Genomic DNA, 25361 nt, shown 5'->3' on the forward strand with positions numbered 1-25361 from the left:
TGGTTTGGGTGTGTGGTGGAGAGGAAGTTGGGGAGGGAAAGGTGGACCCTTGTGCTTTGCACTTGACCACAGTTACTGACCCTGATGGGAGGAGGCAGATGGGGAGAGAAGACATCGGCCTAAAGTAGAGAAGCGGATGAAGCTGGGAACTTCAAAGCACGAGGAAGGGCTCTGGGTCTTTCCTTGCAAGTTCCTGCTAACTCTCTCCTTGTTCAGAGGAGGGTGGGAAAGTACGTGCGACTGGGGAGGGGGGTGAGGGGTGAATGTCACCAGGCAGGGGTGCATTGATTTGTTGAAGAAGGCAGCATATGAGGCCTGGCAGTGGGACAGTCGGAGAAAACCAGTTGGTTTTTGTTTTTTTAACATGCTACATCACTGTTGAAAACAAACAAAAAAGTTTCAAAAATAATATATAATATATATAATATATTTATATAATGAAAAGCTATCGACTAGCAGCAATGACTCTAAAGTTATCTTAGCACCAAGACCATGGGGTGGGGGGGAAGGGATCTGGAGGGGGTGAAGGTCTGGCAGGACAAGGAAGGAGGGGGTGACATGTTCAGTGTTGATGACAGTTCCACTCCGGTTCTCAACGGTGGCATGAGCCCTCGGAGACAAGATAAACCAAGAAGGAAGGAAGCCACCACAGTTTTCTAATGTCTGAGCCGAGCAGGTGGGGGACGCTGGAGCCATGCCTGTGGCCAGATCACACCGTCCTTTGCCCACCCTCTGCCAACTGAGAGGGATGGCTCCCGACAGACCACAGACAATGCAGCTCTTCCTCTCTCCCCCCAATATAACCTGCACCCACGATGTAGGATCTCTGCATATCAGATATGCATACATCAGATGTGGAAACACGGACAGAAGTTTTTAACAGCTCACGCACATTTTTTAAAAAACTCCCTTGCGAGGTATACTGGTAATTAAATGAACAAAAGAGCATTGATCAAGACTCCTCTAGATTAAACCACTACTTGCCTCAGGGAGTAGGCGAGTGGCTATTTCTAAAGCTTATATCTCGGTGTGTGTGTGTGTGTGTGTGTGCGCGCGCGCGCGCGTGTGCGTGTGCGTGTGTGTGTGTGTGTGTGTGTAGGCTGATGCCTTGAGAGTCCTGTCTTACCTCTTGTGTATTCCTTTCTTTTAGGACGTCTCTACCCTGTTCAAAAAAGGAAGCGTTCGCCGGCATAGATGCATTACCCACTTTCCCACTACCTTCCTGCCAGGCTGCAGGGCTTGTCATCAGCCTTACTGCAAAAGGACCCAATCTCTAGAGACTCTCATCGGAGTTATGCATAACCCAGGGCACAACTTGCATTGACATCTCCTGCCACCGGACTCTAGCAGGCATTTCTTGATTATTAAAGGGAAAATAAAATAACCCCAAACACATTATATGATTATAAAGACAGAGTATAAATAATTCATGTAAATTGATTACATACTTTTCATTTTACTTGTTTTTAGCCAAAAATTGCTGCCCTACTGGGGTAGAGACTTTTTGGCTCTTCATTTCCCCCATATTCCCTGGATCTGAATGGAATTATATTATGTTATCCCACACCAGGTCAAACAGGAATGCAGGAGCTCACGCCCCACCCCCACCCGTCCCCGGGATTTCAAGCTCGGTGTAAGGCGATTTTGCCTTCAGTATAACAGGTAAAATGTTTAGGATCCAGGGGTCTGGAAGGAGGGATTCAACAGACAAGGGACAGGACAAGCGACACGGGTAGGGAGTGGTGGGTGTCACAGTCTGACCGACACTTTTGTTTCGAGACAGTGAAGGAACGCTGGTCAGGAAATGAATGAAAATCTCTCAAGCTGAAGTTGGGTGGGAGAGGGAAAAGTCAAATACCCCGATCCAGATACACAGCCCACCCTATCCCAAATGAGAGATCTGATTCAGCTGGACCAGCTGGTCAATGAAGAGGCCAAGAAACCCCCCTCATAAAACCAAACAAGAAAAAAAAAAAAAAAAAAAGGCAAGAACACACACCCAAACCCAAACCCTTCAACCCCCAAACGAGAACAGAAACAAAATGAGCTACCTAAAGGTGATGACAGACCCGTCATTTTAGCTTATGCGGTTGGTTGACTGTGAGGTGGGAGCACGTGTGGCCCCAGCACATGCTTCTGTGAGTGAAAATGAGTTTCCACGTGTGTTGCAGCTGCCAAATTTTGTAGACGAGAGTCAGTTTCTGACATCATTCCTTTCCCAGTAGCTTCTGGTGGACGTGTCACCTTGGTTTTTAACATCTTTTCAGTGTGGGTTTATATATATATATATATATATATATATATATATATAAAATATAATATATATTTATATAATGTATCAAAGCTTATGAGTATAGGTTAAAAAAATATTCAACAGCTTAGTGAACTCTGCGATCCGGCTCCCTAAATATCCGGGTAAAACTCTGACCCGTGGTCCACGGTCTGAAGCACTGGCTTCTGTTCCAGCGCAGACATCCTGCTGAGGACCTCGGCCGACAGTGTGTAACTGTTGCCAGACTTCTCCTCGAACCAGCTGTCCAGGGCTCGCTTGGCATCAAAGTTGGCGATCGGAGGGCCGTTGACAGCGATGGTCAACAAGTCGCTGAGCTGCTCCAGGGTCAGGCGGGAGCGGTGGTTTTTGCGGACTCGCTGCAGGGCGTTTCGGCCTTTCTCGCAGCAAGCGGTGGAGGTCGGGAGGACTTTGATGACCTGGATGATCTTGTTCAAGAGTGGAAACCTCTGCTTGTATTTGCAAATGTGGCCGATCAGGTCCTTGAAGCCGTTTTTGGTGTAGTAGTCAGCCTTGAGTTCCCGCCACTCCATCAGCAGACTCCCCCGGGGGTCCAGCCCTTCCCTGCAGACATCCCGGGAAAAGGTGGGGATGGCCTCCAGGTGATCAAAGATCTGCACCATGTCCTCCTTGCCGTAGCTCATAAGCTCCTCGCTGTTCCTGGGCCAGGCGGCCAGGTCAAACACCTGGCAGGCCTTCACGAAGATCCGGCTGCGGGAATCGAACCGCTGAGCCAGGATCACTTGGGTCTTCTGGCAGATCTTCTCCCGGATGGACTGGAACTTGGCTTCGGCCACCCTGAGGTTCTTCACGGAGATCCCGTTGAAGCTCTCCCGGAAGTTCTCCTCGAACTCCTGCAGGTACTCCCCCGGAGAGTCGGCCAGCCGGCTGATCTCCTGGATGGCCTCCTCGAGCTTGTCGTCCACCTGGGACACCAGGAGGTACTCGCCCTGGAAGACGTAGGCCAGGCGTGACAGCACGGCGATCACGTCCAGGAGGAAGTAGACGAGCTTGATGGACTGGTAGTCCATGAGGAACTGCAGCAGGGCCAGCGCGATGGCCGAGGCGTCCGCCCTCTGGGTCTGGCTGCTGACATCCTTGAGGTGGGCCACCACCTCCAGGTAGTCCTTGATGAGGGCATTGAGGACGTTCTGCTCTCCGATGATCCACCTCACAGCCCGGACGTCCCCCAGGAACTCCGTCTCCTCGCAGAGGGTGGACGCCGTGGACCGCAGCTCGCACATGAGGCGTGGCGAGTAACGGTAGAAACTCAGCAGCTGTTTCAGGTTGTTCTCCAGCTCCTCCAGGCAGGGGAGCTCCTTCCCACTGATGGCATCCAGGATCTCCAGGTGGGGCCGGTGCACCATGAAGGGCAGGCACAGCAGCCAGGGCAGCGTCTTGCGGATCGTCATGAACATGCTGGCCCGCAGGCTGGCTGTGACGTTGGCCCCGTCTATGCCCAAGCCAACGGTGGGCTTCTCATCCTGCAGCCGAATGCCCAAGGCGGAAAAGGCCCGGTCAAGCGCCTGCAGGTAGCTCTCTGTGCTGGAGAACCCCAGTTCCTGCAGGGACAGGAACTCCGTGGCCGGGGGCCCGTCGCTGCTGGTGTATTGGACATAGACCGCCACCGTGTCAGCCAGCAGGTCGTCGCTCTGTCCATCCAGGATGATGCTGAGGCACGGTGACTGGCGGATGCGCTCCACCAGGTCTTCGCGCAGCGCCCGGGCGATGTGATGGATGAGGATCTGACAGTCTCCCTCGTTCATGTACTGGTCCACCACCTTGAGCTCGCACTTCCGCAGCAGCTCGGCCAGGGGCCGGAAGTCCAGGTAGGGCCTGCCCTCCAGGGCCAGGTGGTAGGCGGTGTTGAAGAGCAGGGTCATGTTGCGACACATCTCTTCCGTCTTCTCGGGGTGCATGCGGAGCTTGTAGAGCTGCAGGCACTTCTTGTGCAGGTTGCTCTGACTGTGCAGCTTGATGGTGTGAATCTTGAACTGCTTGGAGCCAATGATGAAGGCCGAGGTGCGGGAGGACTGCACCGTGTACTGGCGGCAGACGTGACACCACATCTCGTTGAGGGTCGGGGAGTACCGCAGGAACCAGAATTTCTTCAGCCACTCCTGCTTGAAGCGCCGGATTCGGCGCCCGGTGGCCGACGACATCTTGGAGGGCTCATCGGTGGCCGCCATCATATCGTTGGAGACGGATTCGTCTGCCGAATCGACCTCCTGGTCGTCGTCCTCCATGATGGCAGGGCCGGAGACCATGCTCTCTGAGGCTGGAAGACAAATGGGAAAGAAACAGTTACACCTGCTGGAAAAAACACGGACATTTCCAAAATGAAGGAAATGGGGCCCAAAAGGTAGGTGTCGCATTCTGTGAAACAGGAGCCGATCCCTATGACAGACTGAATCCCAACCTGGAATTCATTTATAAGCACTCCTGTCGTCCATGCATGTCTCACCCTCTCTGTGCATTAGCCCCGGGGGCCACCACGCTCCAGGCTGCCTGCCCTCACCTTCCACGAGTAGGTGCTCAAGGAACTTAAATGTTCTGTATCAACCGAACAGCACAACTAGGAGGGCAGAGCTGCTGGAGCAACAGAGCACATCAGAGGTTCCATAGTGGTACACAGCAAGGACAGGACGTGGGACGCGTCCCACCACCAAGGCGGTCAGGGGAAGGCGCGCTGCCCTCAAATGAAGGGAGTTCGGGCCCCAAGTGATTTCGGGATCAGAATGCAGTGTAGTTAAGATGCGTGCTTTGAAAATCTGAAACACCTCATTCTGAGCTAAGGGGTGCGGTTAAAATAGGAAGTGCTATGTAACTCTCTAACTCAGCTGCAGGTGCGTACTGAGAAAACCTCCTTGTGGTTGAGCATCCCTAAAAGATGCAGGCAGCCAACAGAAAGCAGCAAAGGCAACTAAATGCCCTGTATCCCCGTCGGTGAGGCCGGGGGCTCTCCCCCACGGGACAGCCTGCCTGAGACTGGGAGAGAGAAAGATTGGGTTTAGAAGTTGGGCTTTGGGGTAAGACACTGGAGAAAGGCAACGGATTAAGAACACAGCACACACCCCTCCTGCAGCAGAACTTCCTTTATTGACGAGGAGGATACAAGGGCAAGACCCAAAGCCCCCACCGGAGCTGTAAGGCAGCCTGTCGGAGGCACCCGAGGGCGTGCGCTGTGGCCGGTACCCATCTCCGAGCTCCACGCCCCAGGTCTCCCCAAAGTTGGCTCCCCTGGGGAGCACCAGGCCCCCCTCCACACTGCCCACCGCGTGCTCTTCCCTCTGACAACAGTCTCATCCACACCAACTTACCTGCGGGGTCTGAGAATTCAGGGAGCTCCAGTACCTGTGCTGGCAAGGTGGGGGGCTCAGGAAGCGTGCCAGACTTTAGCATGTCTAGTTCGGCCTGGAGTTCCCGGACCTTCTTCTTTAGGCGAATACAGTTAGGGCAAAAGGAGGTGGTGGGCAGCTCGTGAGGGTCGGATGCAAGGGAGGCCTCGGCGGGACTGTCGGCCTTGAACGACGAAGGCTCCTCCTCTTCATCCTCCAGTGGGCCTGCCTCCTTGGAAACCCCTTGGGGGATCTTCCAGTCTCCTTCTCCCTGGGTCCGGGTGACATTCTGCACTCCATGTGACACAGTCATTGCACACTGACTGTAGGCATCGTTCTGGTACTTGGGGACCTTCCTGATGACCAGCGAGGTGCTCAGTGCCAGCTGGTGGGCTTCTACCTTTGCAGATTCCAGTGAGGCCTCCAACACATCCTTGAAAATGAGGTCGATTTTCTTCTTCTTGGCCTGGGGGTGCACGTCCCCCTCGTCAAAGCCACGCTTGTAGGGACTTTTGCCCTGTCTCAACACGGGGAGCTGCAGGGGACCCCTCAGGTCTTCTGGGTTATCCAGAGCCTGCTCAGACTTCTCCCTCTGCAACTTCTTCTCTCCTAGGAAGGAAAACCAGGGTGTGAGGAAGTGGGGAAAAGCCCCAAAGAGGAGAAAACAACAGAAAATGAAGCGCTCCTCTCAGGAAGTCGCTTGACACATCCCTCTGGGTCTGGCCTAATGGAGCAGGTGTGGCAAAAAGGGAGGTGGATTACTCAATGGATCACGGGGTCTAGAGTCAAAGGACCCGAAAAAGTGGGAAGAACTCTTTTTAAAGAGTCTGTTTCCATGGAGCTTTATGTGTAGAAGCTCTATGTTTATAAGTTGAGCAAACGCTATAGGGGCAGGGAGTTGGAAGTTAAGGAACTTGCCATCCTGTCATCCTAGAAGATGATATCCCACGTGATTAGCCGGGTGGGTGGTACCATAGCTCAGCTAAGTGCATGTGGAGTCCCCACCCCTCCAGGCTGCTCCTCCAGTCCCAGCAATCGGAAGATGGCTGCTTCGACTTGGTAAAAGGTACACACGAAACACTGAGGCCCACTCCTTCCTCCTCCCTGACTCTTGGGAGACAGCCCTGTTAGGGCAAAGTCTGCCTTATAGCAACTGTCCTTTCTAATTCTCCCAGGAACCGGAAGCCTTGGATTATGTGAGGAAGCACGGCCTGAACCTCTGTGGCTCTCACAGATGATCGAGGCAGGAAGAAAAGGGAAGTCGGGCATACCAACAGCGGCTGTGAGCTCCAAGATGGCAGCCCCCCAGCACGATAAAGCGCAACACGCCCACGCGGACCCAACACACGCTCAAACTACAGTAGCTGTGTGTCCTTACCTGACAATTCTAAGGACATTTCCTTTTCTATTTCTATCATGTAAATGACGTCAAAGACCTTGGTGAACACCCCAGCAATATATTATGTTAGCCTGATTTTTCAAAATGGCCAACACAGTTGCATAAATTGCTATAGATGTATGGATGCTGCCTGGGGCGACAGATGCTAAGAGGGACCCTCAGAAGGTCCTGACAGCCGTCTATGGAGCTAGAGCTCTCAAAGGCTTCCTAGACCAGGGGCGGGGCCCTGGGAGATGTGACTCTGACCAACGTCTTGACCTGAATATATGTTGTAATTAGGCTTCTGAGAGCTGCGTTTGCTCAAGGCCTCCGAGTGAAGGCCAAGGGCTCTCCATGTGCAATCCAGACGTTCCATGCTGTGACCAAGCCTTGGCATCCCACAGCTGGCATGGGGTGATGTACCCTGGCCCGTGTATGACTCCAGGTTTCCCACAGGTCACAGCACAGAAGGGAGCAGCCTATTCAGGATGATCCTTTTCTGTCCTCACATGAACACCTAAGGAATGACCTTATCTCCTGAAGGCTCCAAGGCTCCTGAAACTCAGGCGGCTCCCCGCAGCCTTGTTTCTATAACATCTGAGGGTGGAGATGAAGAGAACTTTTCAAAAATGCAACTTGTTCGCCTTACAGATCAGACACTTGCCCATCAGAATCTCTGAAAGTCAAAGGCCACCCTTTCACTTTCTCATGGACCAATCAGGCAGCAAATAGCTGAGGATCTCAGGAGGTCCAGGATACGCATCACCGGGGATTCCTCATGCATCTCTACGCAAGGACAAGGTTATTCAAATTTCCTAGTATGAGCAGGCGATTTCTTTGGGCTCAAGGCTCCCGGAAAAATCTATGGGTCAAAAAAAATCTTTAAGCATTATGAAATTGATTCTAAAGCCTCCATAAAACATGAGGGAAACACCACAAAGAAAATCAATGACCCAAAGTAGACAAAAAACATAAACTCTTTGAATACATGTATTAGATGCATCCTATTCTTAAAAGATAACCACAGAGGAATAATTTATACTCTTCAGGAAGCAGTTCTGGGCTCCAACTAATGTCTCTACTTAATAAGAGCTAATAAGTCACGCTCTGGACTTCACCAAGGCTCCAGCCTCCAATTCCAAAGAAGCCTCCTCCCATGTAAGACCCTGAGTGGTTGAGCGTGGGGAATGCCCCCTACAGAGCAGAACTGGCACACAGATCTAAGACACCACTAACCGTATCAGAGTCTGCCAAAGCTACAGGCTACAGGGACACACGTCTAAAGGCCACTGAGCTCCACGGCTGCTTCCCAAGGGCTTTACGGCCAAGTCCACCCTCTGCTCTGGCCCTGCCCCATGGGTGGCTTCCAGTTTCCTTCGTGTTTCCTACTTCTCAGCCTGGCCAGGAATAGACACTCCTTCCTCCTGTATCTTCACACATCTTGGTTTATCTCATTTCAAGTCTGTCTGCCACGCTCCTTTGAACCACTCCTGAAAGCTGATGCCCTTCTCTGAGCGCTCCCCTTGGGTCTCAGGGCTCTCTGAGGATGAAGCAGCTTGAGGTGCTCTGGAGTAGACACGGGGAAAAAAGGACATTACAAATCCAGAAGAATTCAAGAAGATCATGGCCAAGGGATGGAACCCATGTCCTCGGGTATGACTTCTCTTGGTTTTCTCTTCTTCTGGTGATATGATTCTTTTGGAGATTTCTTGGTGGTCTTCATTCATTTCTTCTTCTATCCATTCAACCAAGATTTATGGAGGATGCATCAGACACTTTTTTACATGGCATCTCCAGAGGTCAAGTGGAAGCCACGGCAATCATGTCACAGAAACATGCCTTCCCAAGTATAATCGGCATGTATGCGCCTAACACCCAGCTCCAAAGAAAACAAGAGATGAGGGTATCTATTGGGTCTCCTTTCACTGCTCATCCGATCACCAGATACCTTTTACCAAGTCAGGCAGCAGTTGTGCACTCAATGTCCACAATTCGCTTTGCTCTGTTTTGGTTTTGAAGACAGCTTACTTCCAATGGGTCACTCTTACCCCCTTTTCATCTCTTCCCCTCATGCTCTAAATGAAGCTTTACTTCCAATAAGTAGATTGGTCAGAAACATGATATGGTGGGGCTTGGGTATAGGCTTGGTTCCCGGGACCAGATGGACTCTGGGTCTTTGGATATGTGGTTTTAGTGTAAGGAAGGTCCTGCTGGAAAAAGGACCTTGGGCTCACCCGTTTGCCCTGGCATGGCTGAGGATGGAGTAAAGAGGTAAAGGCCTAGGAGCTGGGGAGTATTTTAAACCACTTTCAAATGACTCATTTAAATGGAGCCTGGATGGATACCCACCCACCAGGCCACCACCCACCTCCCTCCAATCTTCTTCTCCTAACAGAGATTGTTCTTTCACAGCATATCATTAGGACTGCCAGGAATGAGACCAGGAGGAAGCAGGGAAGAAACTAGTTTTGTCTGGGAGGCCTTATAACACTGTAGGTTAGAGCTTAGACCCTGGACTCAGACAGATGTGGGTTAGGAACCTAGCTCCGCCCCTGCTTGCCATGGGATTCTGGGTGAGTCACTGTATTTATCTGATGCTCGGTTTCTACATCTGTAAGGTGGGGATAACAATCCACATGCTATCATTAGTATTAAAAGTTTACAACTGAGGGCTTACGATGGTCAAGACAGACATTGTTCTAAATGCGTTACGTATATTACCCATCTAACGCTCACTGGGCACTTATCGGGCCGGTGCTACTAGGATGATCACATGGGACACCATAGAAAACCTGCTTAGCACGTATGAAGTACTTAGTAAATGTCACCTATTATCGAGCCAGTGGCAGTTCACAACATCCTTCCATCAATTTGAGTCGGGGAAACAGAATCAATTTTGATTAAACTTATATGCTTGGCATTGGAGACTTGTCTCTCTCCCTGATCCTCTGAAACGTCTATAATAGGGCTTCTGACCACGTCTGAGGGAGGAGGACACACCGGATGGCCGCGGTCGGTGCCAGAGCGGCTGCTCCTACCTAGACCATCAGTTCCCCTGAGTCCCTCTGTGTCTCCCCATTGCTGGTGTACTGTATTTCCCATCGGTTTTCCTAGGAAGCTCCTAGAGAAGCATTTCTGGCCTCCCCTGGGGCTTGGCAGTGGGCGTGGCCCTCCCTTGGGTGTGGGCACTCACCTCTGGCCAGGTTGCGGTGGATGGTCTCTTGGGACATGCTGTGCAGGCGCTTCATGTAGTCTTCGCTGTACCAGACCCGCAGCCGCTCCCCGGGCCGGATGTCCCGGCACGTCCGGAAGTAGATGCACTCGCTGTGCTGGAACGCCAGCAGGTTCTGCTCCCTCTCCTCCCGGGAGATGACCACGTACCTGGGGGCGAGGGGGACAGGTAAGAACGCGCGGGCCACTCTTTGGCGAGTGCCTGCAGGTACCAGGCACGGTGCCGGGCAGGTGCCAGTGGCCAGCCGCCTATGAGCGTGTGGGTATCTGCAAAAGTCTACAGAGCAGCTTCCCTGCCGAGGAAAGGCACACCAGCTGGAGCCAGTCCCTTGTCTCACTGTTTTGTGGACTTCAAGCAAGCCTTTGAACCTCTAAGAATCTCTGTCTTCTGGGACTGGAAATGACACCTGCCCTTCCTACCTCCTAGGTTCTGGTAAATACAAGGTTCAATACCAGATATACAGGTGATTGGAAAACTATTCTTCCCTAACTTTTAACCGCAGGCATTCCCAGATACCCGCAGGCCTCTGATGGTGGTAAGGGCGAGATCCTTGAACTGTTCTCAGAATGTCACAAAGCCTAGCAGAAATGACCCATGTGAAAAGGGTGCCCACGAGATCAATTAATAAATGCTGAAGATCAAAATCTTTAAAAATAGAGGGTCCAGTGGGGACAGGGGAGGTAGGGAAAGGCAAGGAAATGTGAGAAACCACAGGTTAATCCAAGTCGTTTGAAGGTAAGGAAACTGAAGCTCAGAGAGGCTAAGTGACTTGCCTAAGGTCACGCAGCTAATAAATGGGAGATTGAGCATTGAGGTCCATGCTTTTCTCACTAGAACTCACGGCTCCTATGTGGGCATGTAAAGCACCAACTCAGCAATGCCCAGATAACCTTTAAAGTTCTGTCAGACCCTCAGAATCTATGGACCTCACCCATTCTCCCTGAAATGACATTTCCAATATCCAACCTGCCACCTCACTCGCCTCCAAAAGGTGAGATGATGCAATACCTGTAGAGAGGTGGAGATGCACAGATCAAACAGGCAAGAGGAAATTATTTGGAGTTTTAGGGTTCTGTGGTATCCAAGTGCCTAGGAAATTTGTAGTCAAAAACAAACTTCTTTTCCTTATGCTATGATTTGTCTCAAAAGCCAGGGAAGAAATCAAAGACTGTCCGACTGGCACAGCCCAAAGAACTGTACTTGGAGCAGTCCAAGGGAAACAATAATTCACAGAAATAAATCCAAATGGATAATGAACAAAAATGAAAGGATTCAGCATCACTAATAAGAAAAGAGGCACAAAGCAGCACATTGTCTTGTTGGCACAGAGAACTTTTTTACATTGTAAGCTCTGTATTGGTAAAGGTGGCAAGACTAGGGTCTCCCATACTAATGGTGGAGAATAAGCTGGCACGACACTTTGGGAAACGACTTGGCAACATGGACTCGAACAAGTATTTGTTCATTCACGTTCACAGCAGCATTATTCACAATAGTCAAAGGTGGAAGCAACCCAAGTGTCAACTGATGGATGAATGGATAAATAAGATGTGGTATATACACCCAATGGGATATTAGTCAGCCATAAATAGAAAGGAAACTCTGACCCACGCTACAACATGAATGATCCTTGACGACACATACTAAGTGAAATAAGCCAGTCATAAAACAACAAATACTACAGGATTCCACTTATATGAGTAGTCAAATTCACAGAGACAGAAAGTAGGATGGTGGTTGCCAGGGGATGGGGGAGGGGGAAATAGGGAGCTAGCGTTGAATGGGTACCGAGCTTCAGTTGGGGAAGATGGAAAGTTATGGAGAGGGATGATGGTGATGGTTGCCCAACAGTGTGAGTGTACTTAATACCACTGAACTTTACACTTAAAAATGGTTCAAATGGTAAATTTTATTTCATTTGGGTTTTCCCACAATATTTGTAGAATTTAAAAAAGAACACCAAAACGTTAAGGTGTGGAACAAGAATGCAAAATGCATACCGCCACGCTGACTGTTCCACTGTTTGTAATGGAGCAAAAGCTAGAACATCTAAACTTCTGATACTAGAGAAACAACTGAATAAACCATGGTATATTTGTACAATGGAATGTTACTCATCTACAGAAAAATGTTTTCATAGAATCTTTCATGACATGGAAAAATGGTCCTGATATAAGGCAGAGTGGGAACAATAGGACTCAAAGCTATTTATATTATGGTTCTAATCATGCTTTACAAACAAGCCTGGGTAAACTGCTTGAAGGAAATACACCACTGTTTTAACAGTGATTATCCATTATACACGGTTCTACTTCTTTGTAATTTTCTCTACTTTCCAAGTCTTCCTCAATAAGCAGTTATTACTGTTACTCCCTCTCCCCCACCTCCTAAAAAAAGGAAAAGACATACACCAACGCCAATTCCAGTACAGGGTGGCAGTGGTGACGGTCATGGTGGCCAGCAGCATTGGGAATCTACATTTGTGGTACCCCAGGCATAGCGCCCCTCACATACAATCTCAACTCTCCAACTGCAGAAGTCTGCCTTTTCTTCATACGTGAGATTTCTTCTGAATGTGCAAACTATTTTCTAGTCCCCAGTTTAGCAAGAGTCTGGGATTTGACCTAGTGGTGAGCACAGCATGGAACTGAGGTAGATCCAAACTTTCCTATTCCCAGACACAGAAGGCAAACCAACTATTCATGTTTTTTTCTAACAAGAATCACTTAAATCATAGAGCACAAGGAAAGAAGAATACAGTCTTTTCTTTTTTCAGTCTCTAAACAGCCGTCAGGCTCTAAAAGCTAGAATTATTTTCTCTGGCACTCAACTTAAAGAGAAAAAAGGTAGATGAGAAACACGTAACTATCAGGGATTTATTCCAAAGAGCAACTTGGTGAGGACGTCAGAAGGTTTAGAAAGATTCAAGTCAATTTCCCCTTCCAACTTCTGGTGTTTTTCTACCCAACAAGAATCAGTATTTAGGAATAGAGGTCCTCCTGTAGAGCACAGGGAACTATATTCAATAACCTGTGATAAACAGTAATGGAAAAGAATATGAAAAAGAATGTATATATGTATAACTGAATCACTTTTGCTGTACAGCAGAAATGAACACAACACTACAAATCAACTAGACTTCAATAAAATTTTTAAAAATACTTAGGAAGAGAGCTCCAGATCTTTGTATGGATCACGAAGTATCTTCAAAGATCAAAATTGGTTCAGCATCCAGTTGTATTTGGTTGTTCTGAAAGTTGGCATTTGAAATAAGATATATATGGCAACTCTCAGTGAATCGTAACAATCCATTCCCCCCGAGAAGATGTTTATGCTGTATCATTTTTGAGGTAAAGCTAAATGGAGCCAGCTAAGTCCCAACACCAATGACTTCTAGCCAGGTCTCCCCATTGTAAGTATTTTGCAGTAACACCCAATGGCTTGATCCACTCCCAGAATCCTGCCCCCACACAACAATCCCTGTATGAGGAGGCATGCCTGTCCCATTACACGGCTGCGGGTGAACAAGAGCCCTTCCTGGAACAGAAGGCTTCCAGGGAGTGAAAAATCTTTCTGTTTGAAGTAGTTTCCAGGTCACTACTTCATTGGAGGGAAGGCACAGAGTATGTCAGAAGGGGGATGGAAAATGCATAGCACGGGCTGATCTGTAAACACTAGTGCTTATTTGATAGCTTTTCAAATCAGACCCTTTGAAGCAATCAAGGGGGTGGGCGGGTAGTGGTGGTGGAGGGGTGGTTCTGGACTGAAACTTGCATGATGATAATGGATTGTTTTTATTCCAAACTCTGCTGACTTTGGGTATTGGCTAGATAAGCACGAAGACGACACTTTTCAGACCTCACCCACTGTGTCTTATCCAGTGCACCATATTTTCTAGCTGGGTCAGGAAATGACTACCAGTTCCAACTCAAGAGAGGAAAATAACCCAAGGGGCGTCCATGTTGTTGGAAGGGACAGACAAAGGCCGGGCTCAGACACTCACTCAGTGGCTATGCCTCCGATGGAAAGGAAGCTGCCCCAGTCACTGAGGCAGAGATGAGGAAAGACTGACCAAGAAGAGGCTGGGCTCTGTATTCTCACACGCATTGAGGTCTCTGGGCTGGGAAGGTCTTTGGGTCATGCATCCACCCACTAGATGGTCACCCGGACTCTAACAGAACACCACACAGCCAGCCCTTGGCATGGCTGGAAGCCTCAGACTCTTAGTGGGGGATGTCCCCATCTTAAGCTGAAATTGGCTGCCCATTCATTTCCATCCACCGGCTCCAGTTTCACCTTCCTGTTTGACGTGCTAGCCCCACAATCCCCACTGAAGCCAAGAAAAAGAAACTGAAATCTTTTCCACCGGAAGTTGACAAGTCTCTTCATCTCTCTGTCCCCTTTGCTTTCAACTTGGCCCCTTTCCCTCCCCAGGACCAGAGGGAGAGGCCAGCCAGTCACTGCTTAGTACCCTGACCTTGGTGGGAAAGACCCTAGGCCCGGTTTCACAGAACCTCTGTATCTCCTGGAGATCGGAAAATCTTGATTTCCATGACCATGCTTTTTGGTCAAGAATGGCAGAGGTTAAAGCAGGCTGGAATCTTCCAGAAAGCGGATGGATCCCTGGTCAGGACATGGGTATTTCCTGCCTGGGAGAACCTCTCCCTGTGACTGGAAGCAAGCCAGGGCAATGCACGGATCAGGGGGTCCCTTTCCCGCTGAGGAGACTCCCAAGGGGAGCCAGAGGAAGCCATTTCAATTACTTTGAGAAGCCTCAACTCTAGGTGGGCAGGGCCTTACCTGTGACAGTCAGATACCCAGATCAGTGGGGAGGTGACCAAAAAAAAAGTGAGTGCCTCAGGGTGGTCCCTGAAGTACCCTGGCAAGTGGATAGCCCCTGACCCTTCTGGAGTCTCCTGCCAGAAATGGTGGGGTTTTTCCCCAGGACCCCTGACATACCTTTAGGGAAAAAAAGGTAGAATTCATTGAGCAACATCTCACTGTCGATTTGCAGAGAAATTAAATACAGTGAAACGGTTTCATATGTGGATGCTTTGTCCACCTCGGCCCATCAATTCCTTTCCTTTCCTTTCCTCTAAGGGTGCTGAACACAGGGCATCTGAGAGCGGATGAGATCTGGGAAGTGCCAGGGGCACTTGAGTCTCCCTCACCAACACCCTTTTCCTCGGTCATCTAACCCCTGCTTTGGGGGCCTCGAGGTTTCCACAGGAAGCGAAGAAAGAGAATATACACCAAAGAAAGATCCTGGAGACCGGGTGTGTTCCAAGTGTGAGATCAATTTCTTTTTATTGCCATCTTAACAAAAATACTTGGGAAGGCAATCTTTGATTCCAGCATCGGAGGGCAGGGCAATGCCAGGCAATAGTCAAGCCATCGGGCTGTCGGACAGGGGGAGCAGGAACCCCCAGAGAACCACAGACTGGGAGAAGGAGCCCAGGACACAGGGACGTTGCAGTTGCCCTCCATTCTCCCGCCACGGGGCTAAGCTTGGGCTGGGGTGAGAAGCAGGACTCCAGGAATGGCGGCAGCAGGCCCTGGGCATAGCAGTCCTCCCAGCCCCCACCCAACTATGGCTCTAGGGGGCAGGTGTGGCAGGATGGAGGGTTGGGATATGAGTCAGCCTCAGGCCAGGGAGCAAAGAGGACACACAGCTGAGCTGCACCCACGTCAGAGCTGAGCTTGCATCCGCCACTCCCCGCCTCCCGCCCTAACTCTAAGAACCGGGCTCTCTCCCCACACTCCAAACCCAAACACGAAGCTTCGAGATGTGTGTAGCTAATGCATACGCAGCCCAAGCAAGCAGAGGCAAGGCATGCTGGGACCTGGAACGGGACAGGAGCCCTGCTGGGCTCGCGAGGGGCCAGAGGAGGGGTCGCCTTCTGGATCCCGAGACCTAGGCCCTACTTCTCCCCAGCCACTGGCTGCCAGCCTTCGTGCCGGGGCGGGGTGGGGTGGACTCGCACCCTGAACGCTGCTGTTGCCTCCCACTGAAACCCCGAAGAGCTTGGCAGGGGCAGGAGCAAGCCCCCTCCCAAGTCCCACGTCTGGTCTCTGACAGGGGAGCTGGAAAAGTCCACAGACCTGGCTTCCAGTCCTGGCCCCGCGACCGGCCGGCTGCTGTTTCATTTGTGCGCAACACAGATGCTAACGGCAGTACAGCTGGTCACAGCACCCACGTGGCTGCCTCTCCCACTGTGCCGACGACCCACTGAGATCACACGTCTGCGAGCGCAGCGAGAAACGTAAAGTGCTCTAAGAATGCCACGTAGTCTTCCCCTTCCTCCGACGTCACCCCGCTCCACAAAAGGCAAGCATGGCAGCTGAGCACACGAGCGAGGGCAAGCGGAAGGCCAAGGCTGGGGCGCCACCCACCGGGGCTCAGAGCCCTGGGGGAGGGGAGGACAGACCCCTCCCGGAAGGGCTGAGCTCTGCTTGCCCATTCTCGGGCCTCACCCTCCTCGAAAGCAGCAGCCTCAGGGCCGGGGAGGCTGATGCGGCAGCCCTGAGGACGGACAGCGGGATTCCGTTCAGATGCCCCCCACTCTCGCTCCCCCTTTCCCTGCCAGGCCTGCTGCTGTGGGGTGCAGACCAAGAGGAGGCCGACCCTCCAGGCCAAGCAAGCATCAGGCAGGTAGCTTCTCCTGCATCTTGAGCACCTGCCACAGATGAGGGAGGAGGGCTGAGCCCAGGGCAGCCAACCTGTGCGCAGCGAGGAGACGACAGTCCCCCCAACACCCTACAAGGGTCTTCGATCTTGGACACAAGAGACTGGCCCCTGTCTCAAGGCCAGACACCCCTCCTCCATCTCTCTTCCTCCCAGCGCAGACTGGCCAGCTTAGAAACTGTGCTTTCTCTTCCGAGACCTGGTAGTCCGTGCGTGGGCCGGCGCTGGGGGTGCCTCTGGGGGCTCCGCTGGGGGAGCCTCGGCCCGGGGGGTGGAGCCTGCGGGCGCTGCCCCGTCGGGCCCCTGCTGAGATGCCTGGACCCCATCCCGGATCTCTGTCAGCGTCTGGCACATCTGGCTGACACGGCTGGTCAGCTCGGCCATGGCCTGGCCGATGGCCTGCATGCCGCTTGCCATGTCCCGGTGCACGGTCACCAGCTCCTGGCAGAACTGCCGAAACACCTCAGTCTGCTGGGCGTGGGTGTGGAACAGCTGCCAGTCTAGGCCTGTGCTGGGTGGGCCGGGGTGCGGCCGAGGGGCCCTGCAGGCGGCCTGGGCCTGAGGCGAGGGCCGGGGCAGGGCCTCGGGCTTGGGGCCCACTGTCTCGGACTGGTCAGAGGAGGAAGAAGAGAGGAGCAGGGCGGGCCTGGCCAGGCAGGCCTCTTCTTCTGGCGACGGCTGCAGGGGCCCCCGGAGGGGCTGCCTCGAGGGCCCGGGCGTCTCCTCATCTTCATCATCTTGGGGGACAAAAAAACAAAGAAGGGCGATTGATTACAACTGCGAGAAAGAAGGCAGCCCTGGGCTCGGACGCACCCCCCAAAGTTACCTAGCCTCCCCCCACCCTGCTACCCTTCAGCTTCGTTCGGCACCTGCCTCCCCTCACTCGTAGAGAAGCACCTGCTCCCTAGATCCCTGAGGTGCTTGGGCCAGGCACGCCTGGGGAGACAGGTGAGCATGAACAGTGCCCAGGTCCCCAGGTCCCCTTCCTTGTACAGGAACAGCGACTTTCTAGTGGGACCCCAGCCCCAGGGATGGCACGTCGACCCAAGGGCTCACTTCCTCTCTCTGCGGCTCAGTTTCTGCAAAGCAAAGGTAACAACTGCTCTACCTACCTCCCCGACCACTTGCCCACCTAGCAGGTTGTTAAGACTACACAGGAGGACAGACAGAAAGACACTCTGCGAAGCTCGAAGAGCGACACCTGCCAAAAGGTACTATGATGCTCTTGGCCGCCCTGAGTTCCCGCCTCCATGCGGCCATTTCTGAGCTGCCTGGGGCCACCTTGTGGGCCTGCTGGAATCTGCAGCTTTAGGTCATAGAGGGGGAAGCTGACAGGCTGGAGAAGGGAGGGAAGGGATGGATGGCTCTGGGACAGACAAGCCCAGATGATGCAGAGCAGATCCACCTGGGCGACCAGCCCTGCCGTCCTCTCAGCGCCCCAAGGCAGGCTACCCGAGCAGACACACCCCTTCTACCTGGAGCACCTGACGGCACACAGGGACCATCAGACAGACTGCTACTTGTGACCAGTCGCAGGGAGGGGCCCAGCCCTGCACACGCGGGTCTCGGCGGCTCTCTCGTGAGCTGGTTCCCACAGCAAGAGCGAAAAATATACAGGCTGACCCTCCTGACAGGCACACCTCCCTGCCTGTACCTGGGGGGCTGAATTCAGAACCACCTCAGGGGAGGTGACAGGAAGACAGATTCCCGTTGCCCTGAGCCGCATGCCTCCGAAGGGTCCCGGCATCTCACTTGGGCCAGCACAGTAAGAGAGCCTAGTGCCTCATGACCCCCACTTGGCGGACACCCATTCTGGAAGGGCAGGGTTGAAAGAAGTGGGACGGGCTGCCGTGATGCTACTCCCTCCCTTTCAGGGCCTCATTCTACCCAGCCCCTAGCCAAGTGCCGTAGCAGCTAGGAAAAGGAGGCCTGGACCAGCCTGCGGTGGAGGGGTCCTGGGCCCCCTACCCAGTTCAGGTCACATTTGGTAACCTCATTACCTTTGGTCTCGGGGAGACGGAAGGATGAGCAAGACAGAATTTAAGGAACAGACTTCACTAGATGCTAGCCTTCTCCCTTTTCTCATAATTAGGTAGCATCATCCTGAAACTCCCGGATACACTGATTCAGCAGGAGCTGGCAGACCCAGGTTCAAGTCCTCATTCTGAATCAGGCTCTGAGACCACCTCTGTGTCTGGAGCTTAACTACCTCATCTGGACAACATGGAAGTCGGACCGGATGATCTCCTCCTTCTTTCCTAGTTCTCAGTGTCTGACTCCGAATGGCCACCTGTCAGGAGCCCCGGCCAGACAGGAAATTAGCAAGCTCCCTGCGGCAAGGGGCCTGGGGAGGGGAGGCTGGGTCTTTGTGAACCATCTTCCCGAGGGCTGGTGTTCCTGGAGCCCTGCTGCCCGACTGGTCTCTCACAAGCCAGACAGCCTCCAGCTGGGACCGCGGGCTGCGAGTGGGGGGCAGGTCCGTGCAGAAGCACAACTGAAGGGGATGCAGCCCCAGCAGGGAAGGGCCTCGAGTGCTCCCCCTTCTGGTGAGCCCCGATAAGCACTACAGCCCCAAAGGACGCCCCGTGTAGGCCAGGATATTCCACACCCCCCAACCCCTGGCATCCAAGTTCATTCTGAGACACAGGAAGCAGAGGGGAAAGAGGGAGACGAGTGCCGGGGAGCAGAGGGGTGGAGGGGGCCATGCGGAGGGGACCCAGAGCACAGAGAGAGGGGTCCTAGTGAGAGCCTTGGGGCGGGGGTTTGTGGGGGGGGCGGTGGGCAGAAAGAGGCAGGGTGCAGAGAGAAGAGAAGGCAGCATGGCACCGCGGAGGGGAGTGTGGAAATAACACAGAAATAAAGACACTCGGAATAGACAGACAGAAAGGACTGAGCTTTCGGGGCCTGGGACTTGGCTGGCTTCCTCTCGCGCCCCTCCCCCTCGCCTGCTACACGGGGCTTCCCTGGCTCCTCTCTGTTCCTGGAACGTGCCAAGCGCCTTCCTGATGCAGGGCCTCGGGGCCTCGTACATGCTGTTCTGCCTGCGAGGCCCTCCCCTCCCCTGCGCTGCGCCCCACGGCCCACGCGTACCGGCAGGCTTAACTCTTCCTCACCCTTGGTCTCAGTTCAACTGTCATTCCCGGGAGCCTTCCCCAGCCTCGGTGGATGGCCAGTCCACCACTCCTGTGCTCAGACGGGCCGCTACATAATTTGCAGGGTCGAATGCAACACGAAAATGCGGGCGCCTCGTTCAAAAACTAGTCTGAGTTTCAGGAAGGCAACCGAGGAGCAGTTAGCCCAGCTCCGGCCTTGAGAGCGACGGGTCGCACACCCAAGTAGTCAGCCCTGCTCTCAGGACCTCCTGTATTTGTCCTTCACGCCTTTTTTCAAATTTCCTTGCGCAATTATTTAATTAAAGTGTGTTTATTCTCACGAGTTTAAGGAGCGTCCCAAGAGCAGGGGCAGGGTAGGTTTGTTGTTGTTGTATTTTTTGTTTTTTTTTTTGCGGTACGCGGGCCTCTCACTGCTGTGGCCTCTCCCGTTGCGGAGCACAGGCTCCGGACACGCAGGCCCAGCGGCCATGGCTCACGGGCCCAGCCGCTCCGCGGCATGTGGGATCTTCCCGGACCAGGGCACGAACCCATGTCCCCTGCATCGGCAGGCAGACTCTCAACCACTGCGCCACCAGGGAAGCCCTAGGGTAGGTTTTATGCCCATCTCTGTCTTCCCAGCTCCCAGCGCAACTCCTGGCACGGTGTTCAGGAAATATTCTCGAATGAGTGAAGGGAAAGAAGTAGAGAGGACAGAAGTGGGGGAGGGAGGGAAGGACGGAAAGACTGGGCGAGGCAGAGGGACAGGAGAAAGAAGGCGGGTGCAGGGGACTCCGCCAGGAGTGGGTGGGGAACAGGCAGGGGGAGCCCAGGGAGGGGAAGCGGGCGGTACTCACAGCTGGTCGAAGGGCTGTCGGTGCCATCCAGTTCCACCCTGGGGAAGCCGTGCCCGGACCGGGCTGTGAGCAGCGCTGACTCGATGGCCCTCTCGTGGGCAGTGAGCACGATGGCGGGGGCCCGGCCCCCGGCCCCTGGGCCCGACAGGGACTTCTGCATGAAGGCCAGCTTGTCCTTGGTCCTCCGTTTCATGTCATCCCATCTGTGCTTAATGTCCTTGACGGAGCGGGGGACCTGGCTGACGGAGGTGATTTTCCGAGCTATGCCTTCCCAAATCTTGTCCCTGTCGGCATGGGACAGCCGCATGGTCTCCCTCCCAAAGAGAACCGCTTCGTGGTGGGTCACCTCCGTGACCAGAATGTCCAGCTCCTCCTTGGAGAACTTGGGCTTCCTCTTACGCTCAGCCAGGGGCACCACGTTCCTTGGGTTGAATATCCCACAAAGCACAATTGGGTAAATGACCGTCAGCGCGGCAGGGCCTCCTCCTTCCTAACTGCCGGCCCCCAGCCGGGGAGCCAGGAGGCGCCTGGGCGCCCGCGCCCGCTCACCACCACCACACCCTCTTCCTAGCGACAGGCCCCTTCCACTGCTCCTTGGAGGGCAGGAGGAGACGCGGCGTACTCGATGGGAGTGCTGGACGGAGCCGGACGCCTTCAGTTTCGGGCCCTGCCTCGCCTCTGACTAGCTGTGAGAGCCATGGCCGCTCAGCAGCCTCTCCTGGTCCCACTCACTCCATCCGGAACCCGAGTAACAACTGCACCAACCTAGGGGCTTGTCACTAAGGAGGCAAAAGCACAGCGATGTGAAAGAGCTTTAAAGCCCTGAACGGGAATAAAGGATCCTTATTGGGGTTAGGGTGAGGCCATCGCCTCTACAAAGCGATCTTTACCTAGGGCCATAGACCCCGGTGGCTTGGAGGAAGACCTTTACACAGTGACACTATTTACAGTGGGCTTCCATGGGGTGTGGCCTCGCTGGTGATGCCCATGATTAGGGCGTGGCCACAGAAAGCCTGTTCTGTCCTGCGGCTCTTCCCCTTCCCAGTCTCCCCAGTCCCCACCTCTGGGTGTGTACAGGCTCCCCTCCCACTGGAGTGCTGGCTGGCAGCAGCTCCTTTGGGGGCGGGCTGCTGTGCTTTTTAGCAGCTCATGGGTAGAATGTGAGGACCCCATGAGCACCCATCGGGAGACAGGTTCCACTTTGATGGAGACCAGGAATGACCTCGGCTTCCATCTGCACAGAGCAGCCAGGGGCCCCGGGCATGGGCACAGCGCAGCCCTGACCCCTCTGGCCTGGCACCTACTCTGGCTCTGCAGCTCCGTATCTCCACAGTGTGGTTCTGTCCACTCTTTAACTCATGCCCAAGGTCCCAAAGATCCATCCAAGAGAAGAACCTAGGATATGGAGGGAACCTGGTTCACTCCTCTGGCAGGTGCCGAAGCCACAGCAAGACACAAGGGCACAGAGATCCTTCAGCCTTCACCTCCCCCCAAGAATATCACAGCCCAGGAGGCAGGAGTAGGAGTCCGAGACTTTGTCACCTGGCCAAGACAGTGGCAGGGCCCGGGGCTGGGGCCTGGGCCTTGCACTCAGACAGACTTTGGATGAGAGGCTGAGTCTCCTGTGCAAACCCCATTTCCCCCAGTACCACCTCCAAGACCTGCCAGGAAGAGTTCATTCAGGGCTTCCTAATCTCACCATGTGGGATCAGGAAATGCTTTGTTGGTGGGGGAGGGGGCATCCTGGACAATGCAGGATCTTCATCGGCATCCTTGGCTTCTGCTCGACAGAAACCAGAAGCATCTACCTGCAGAGGCGTGACAACCAAAAATGTCTCAAGGCGCTGCCAAATGCCTCCCGGGGACAGAAGAGCCTGTGGCTGTTGGCCACTGATTTCATGAAGGCAGAGCACCCGCGCTCATCACGCGGGTGCCCGTTCTCCTCCTGGCCTACCGCTTCGGGTTTGAGGAGGTTAACCAGCTCCATTCGATCATCCCCAAGAGCCTGCGCGGTGACAGTGCTAGTGAAAGCGTCTGAAAATTAGGAGGAGCTGTACCGATGGAAGCCATACCTGAAGGGGGAAGGAGGGTTCCCAGGATGAACTGGCTCTCCCCTCACCCAACTACCACCAGAAGGCCATCTCCCCGGCAACAAAGCGCACACCCAAACCCAACCTACTCCCTGAATCTCTAATGAGATGAGGGCCCACCATCTGTGACAACCCTGGCGCCACCTTGGATCAGAATGGGTCTCGGAGCAGGAACAGGATCGATCCCAGGCCAGCAAGATAGCAGTAGCGGAACCCACCCCACACAAGGCCCAGGAAGCCATGCTGTGCCTGGTCCCTTGTGTACAAGCAGAAAGAACGCCGGCCTAGACGTTCAGAGATGTTCTGCCACTGACTGCATGATCTGCTCTGTTCTGCAAGACCCTGCCCTGCTCTGGGCCTCAGCTCAGCACTGTAGCACGGAGACCAGAACAGAGCAGCGGTTCTCAACACCAGCGGCGCGCCAGAATCACTCCGGAGAGCTTTACCAATTACCGACGTCCTGGGCTCAGCCCCAGCCCGATGAAGTCAGAATCGCTGGGTGCTAGATGTCCACTCAGTTCGTACAGATGACGAATCCCCTTCTTGGCGGTTACAGTAAAGCCTTGCCCCGGCCAAAGCTTCAGTGCAGGAAGGTCTGACCCAGACTTCACTCAAACACACTATCCTTTGCTTGCCTAGAGCCAGACCAGAGCTACAGCCAGGGGTCTGGGCCGCGCAGCCCATCTGACGACCTGCCGGACACCTGGCCCCCACTTCCCACTTCTGGGTCTTTGCTCACAATGTCCTCAAATGAAACCCCAGCCCCTCTGAAGGCCCAGCTCAAAGGCCCTCCCCACCCCTGCTTTCATCTGAGCCCTCCCAGCGCATTGTCCGTGCCTCCATCAAACAGCCTTATTAGAAAAAGCAATTTCCACGGCGGACGGTGTGAGTCCTGGGAGGGCCAGGGGGGCAGGGCTGGGCCCATCCATCTAGGGCACCCAGTACAGGCTCTGACTCGCCACAGGTGCTCAGGAATGGGTGGTGAGTTGCATGTGCTAAGCTGACCTGCACCCGGCGGTCGGGGAGAAGAAGAGAGCAGAGGTGCCCATCCACCTTCCTGGAGCCACTTTCAGGGCCTGGCTGACCTGATGCTGTGAAAGGGGGCTGAGGAGTGGGTGCCTGTCCCCACAGCACAAGGCTGGGGCCCGCCTGCCCCTCGGTGCCTCTGCTTCTGCACCTGTTAAATGACGATGAGGGCAGTGGCCCCGACAAATAAGAGGGTGAATCCTTAAGTGCCCCGGACAGTGCAAGCTGCAGCCCACACATCAGCGGGCCTCGGGTGGGAGCCCATGTGGGCAGTGGGGCACTGGGGAAGGGGACTGGAGAGCTTACCACGGCCTCCCCACCTCAAACCAATTTCTCCTCATTTGCTTGGCACGTCTCAGGGTTTATTTAAATCCAGCAATCTCCCTCTTAGCGAGGCCCTAACTGCCCTCCCTCCAAGCACAATCTCTCCTCGACCTCCCAGCCCCCAGCCCCCAGCCCCACGGGGCACAGGACTGCACAAACACCGACAGTGGGCCTGATCCACGGCGCGGTTCTGCCCCTGGGTCCAGCCCTCTGAGGCCTCCCTTCCCTCCCAACCCAGCTCCTAACCCCCGTCACAGCTCCTGAATCCCAGAGAGAGGCCACCAAGGAGATGATGAGGCAAGCCCGACCTCCCACACTGCTGGCTGACCCCACCAGGCAGGGCCCCCCAGCACACCACACAGGCCAGCAGCACAGAACCCAAAGGAGTGCCCTCGGTCCCGAGCTCAGCTCGGCCGCCTCTGGGTGACCCTGGACCAGTCCCCTGCTCTCTCTGGCTGGCCGTGAAGGATTCTTCTGGCACAAACTTCTGTCCCAAGCAATGGACACAACCAGTCTAGCAATCGAAAACTGAGCTAGAGACTGTGCCCTTTTCTCTGGGGGGCTTTTAAACGATGGCTGGGGGCTGCACTGGGATGATTCCTGCACCCCTCCAGCCGGAGTCTGCCTGTGAGAGGTGTCATAGTCCTGTGGCAGGGACACGTTCCCCCCCACCCCTGCCATGGGAATGCTGTCAGGAGCCTGGGGCCTAGGGCCTCCAGAAACACTGACAAGGGTGTCCCAGTAAATGACTGGTCTGGCCACAGGCCTCCTCCACAGCCCCCTGAGAGAGCCTGTGGGAGCTGGAGGGTTGGTCCCCCAGAGCTAGACACGTCCCTGCAAAGAGCAGTCCCGGGGCCTCAGGGACCTCTACCACTGGAGACCCTAAAGGCCCAACATGCTCCCTTGGCCTCCTTTCCAGAGTTCGGGCAAGGCTCCCGGGAAATCAGCAGACAGCAGGACTCACCTCATCCAGTTGGCTTTAGTCTCATCTGACCCATCAATGGACTTGTAGCGGTTGTTCTTGTCCACAATCTGGAAGACAGAGAGAGAGT

At 54.0% G+C, this 25361-nt stretch overlaps 1 protein-coding gene across 2 annotated transcripts in view; it reads right to left on the reverse strand.

Annotated features, from left to right (window-relative positions):
- Positions 1-2346: 2346 nt before the first annotated feature.
- Positions 2347-25361, reverse strand: part of PRDM11 (PR/SET domain 11) — an 81212-nt gene continuing 58197 nt past the window's right edge. Inside the window, exons 4-7 of one of the 2 annotated variants that reach the window (XM_022592179.3) lie at positions 25274-25341; positions 10200-10387; positions 5611-6237; positions 2347-4568 (exon numbers count right to left, since the gene is read on the reverse strand). In XM_022592179.3, the coding sequence (XP_022447887.2) occupies positions 2404-4568; positions 5611-6237; positions 10200-10387; positions 25274-25341 (3048 nt within the window). In that variant the 3' untranslated portion in view covers positions 2347-2403. Of the gene's footprint in view, positions 4569-5610; positions 6238-10199; positions 10388-15515; positions 17661-20869; positions 21292-25273; positions 25342-25361 lie in introns of those variants that run through there. The other variant, XM_089914898.1, reaches the window with a different exon arrangement.

This window comes from Delphinapterus leucas, chromosome 7, assembly GCF_059928025.1.
Source record: "Delphinapterus leucas isolate spDelLeu-1000000601 "Yukka" chromosome 7, BTC_Dleu_Yukka2, whole genome shotgun sequence".
Classification (NCBI taxonomy): Eukaryota; Metazoa; Chordata; class Mammalia; order Artiodactyla; family Monodontidae; genus Delphinapterus; species Delphinapterus leucas.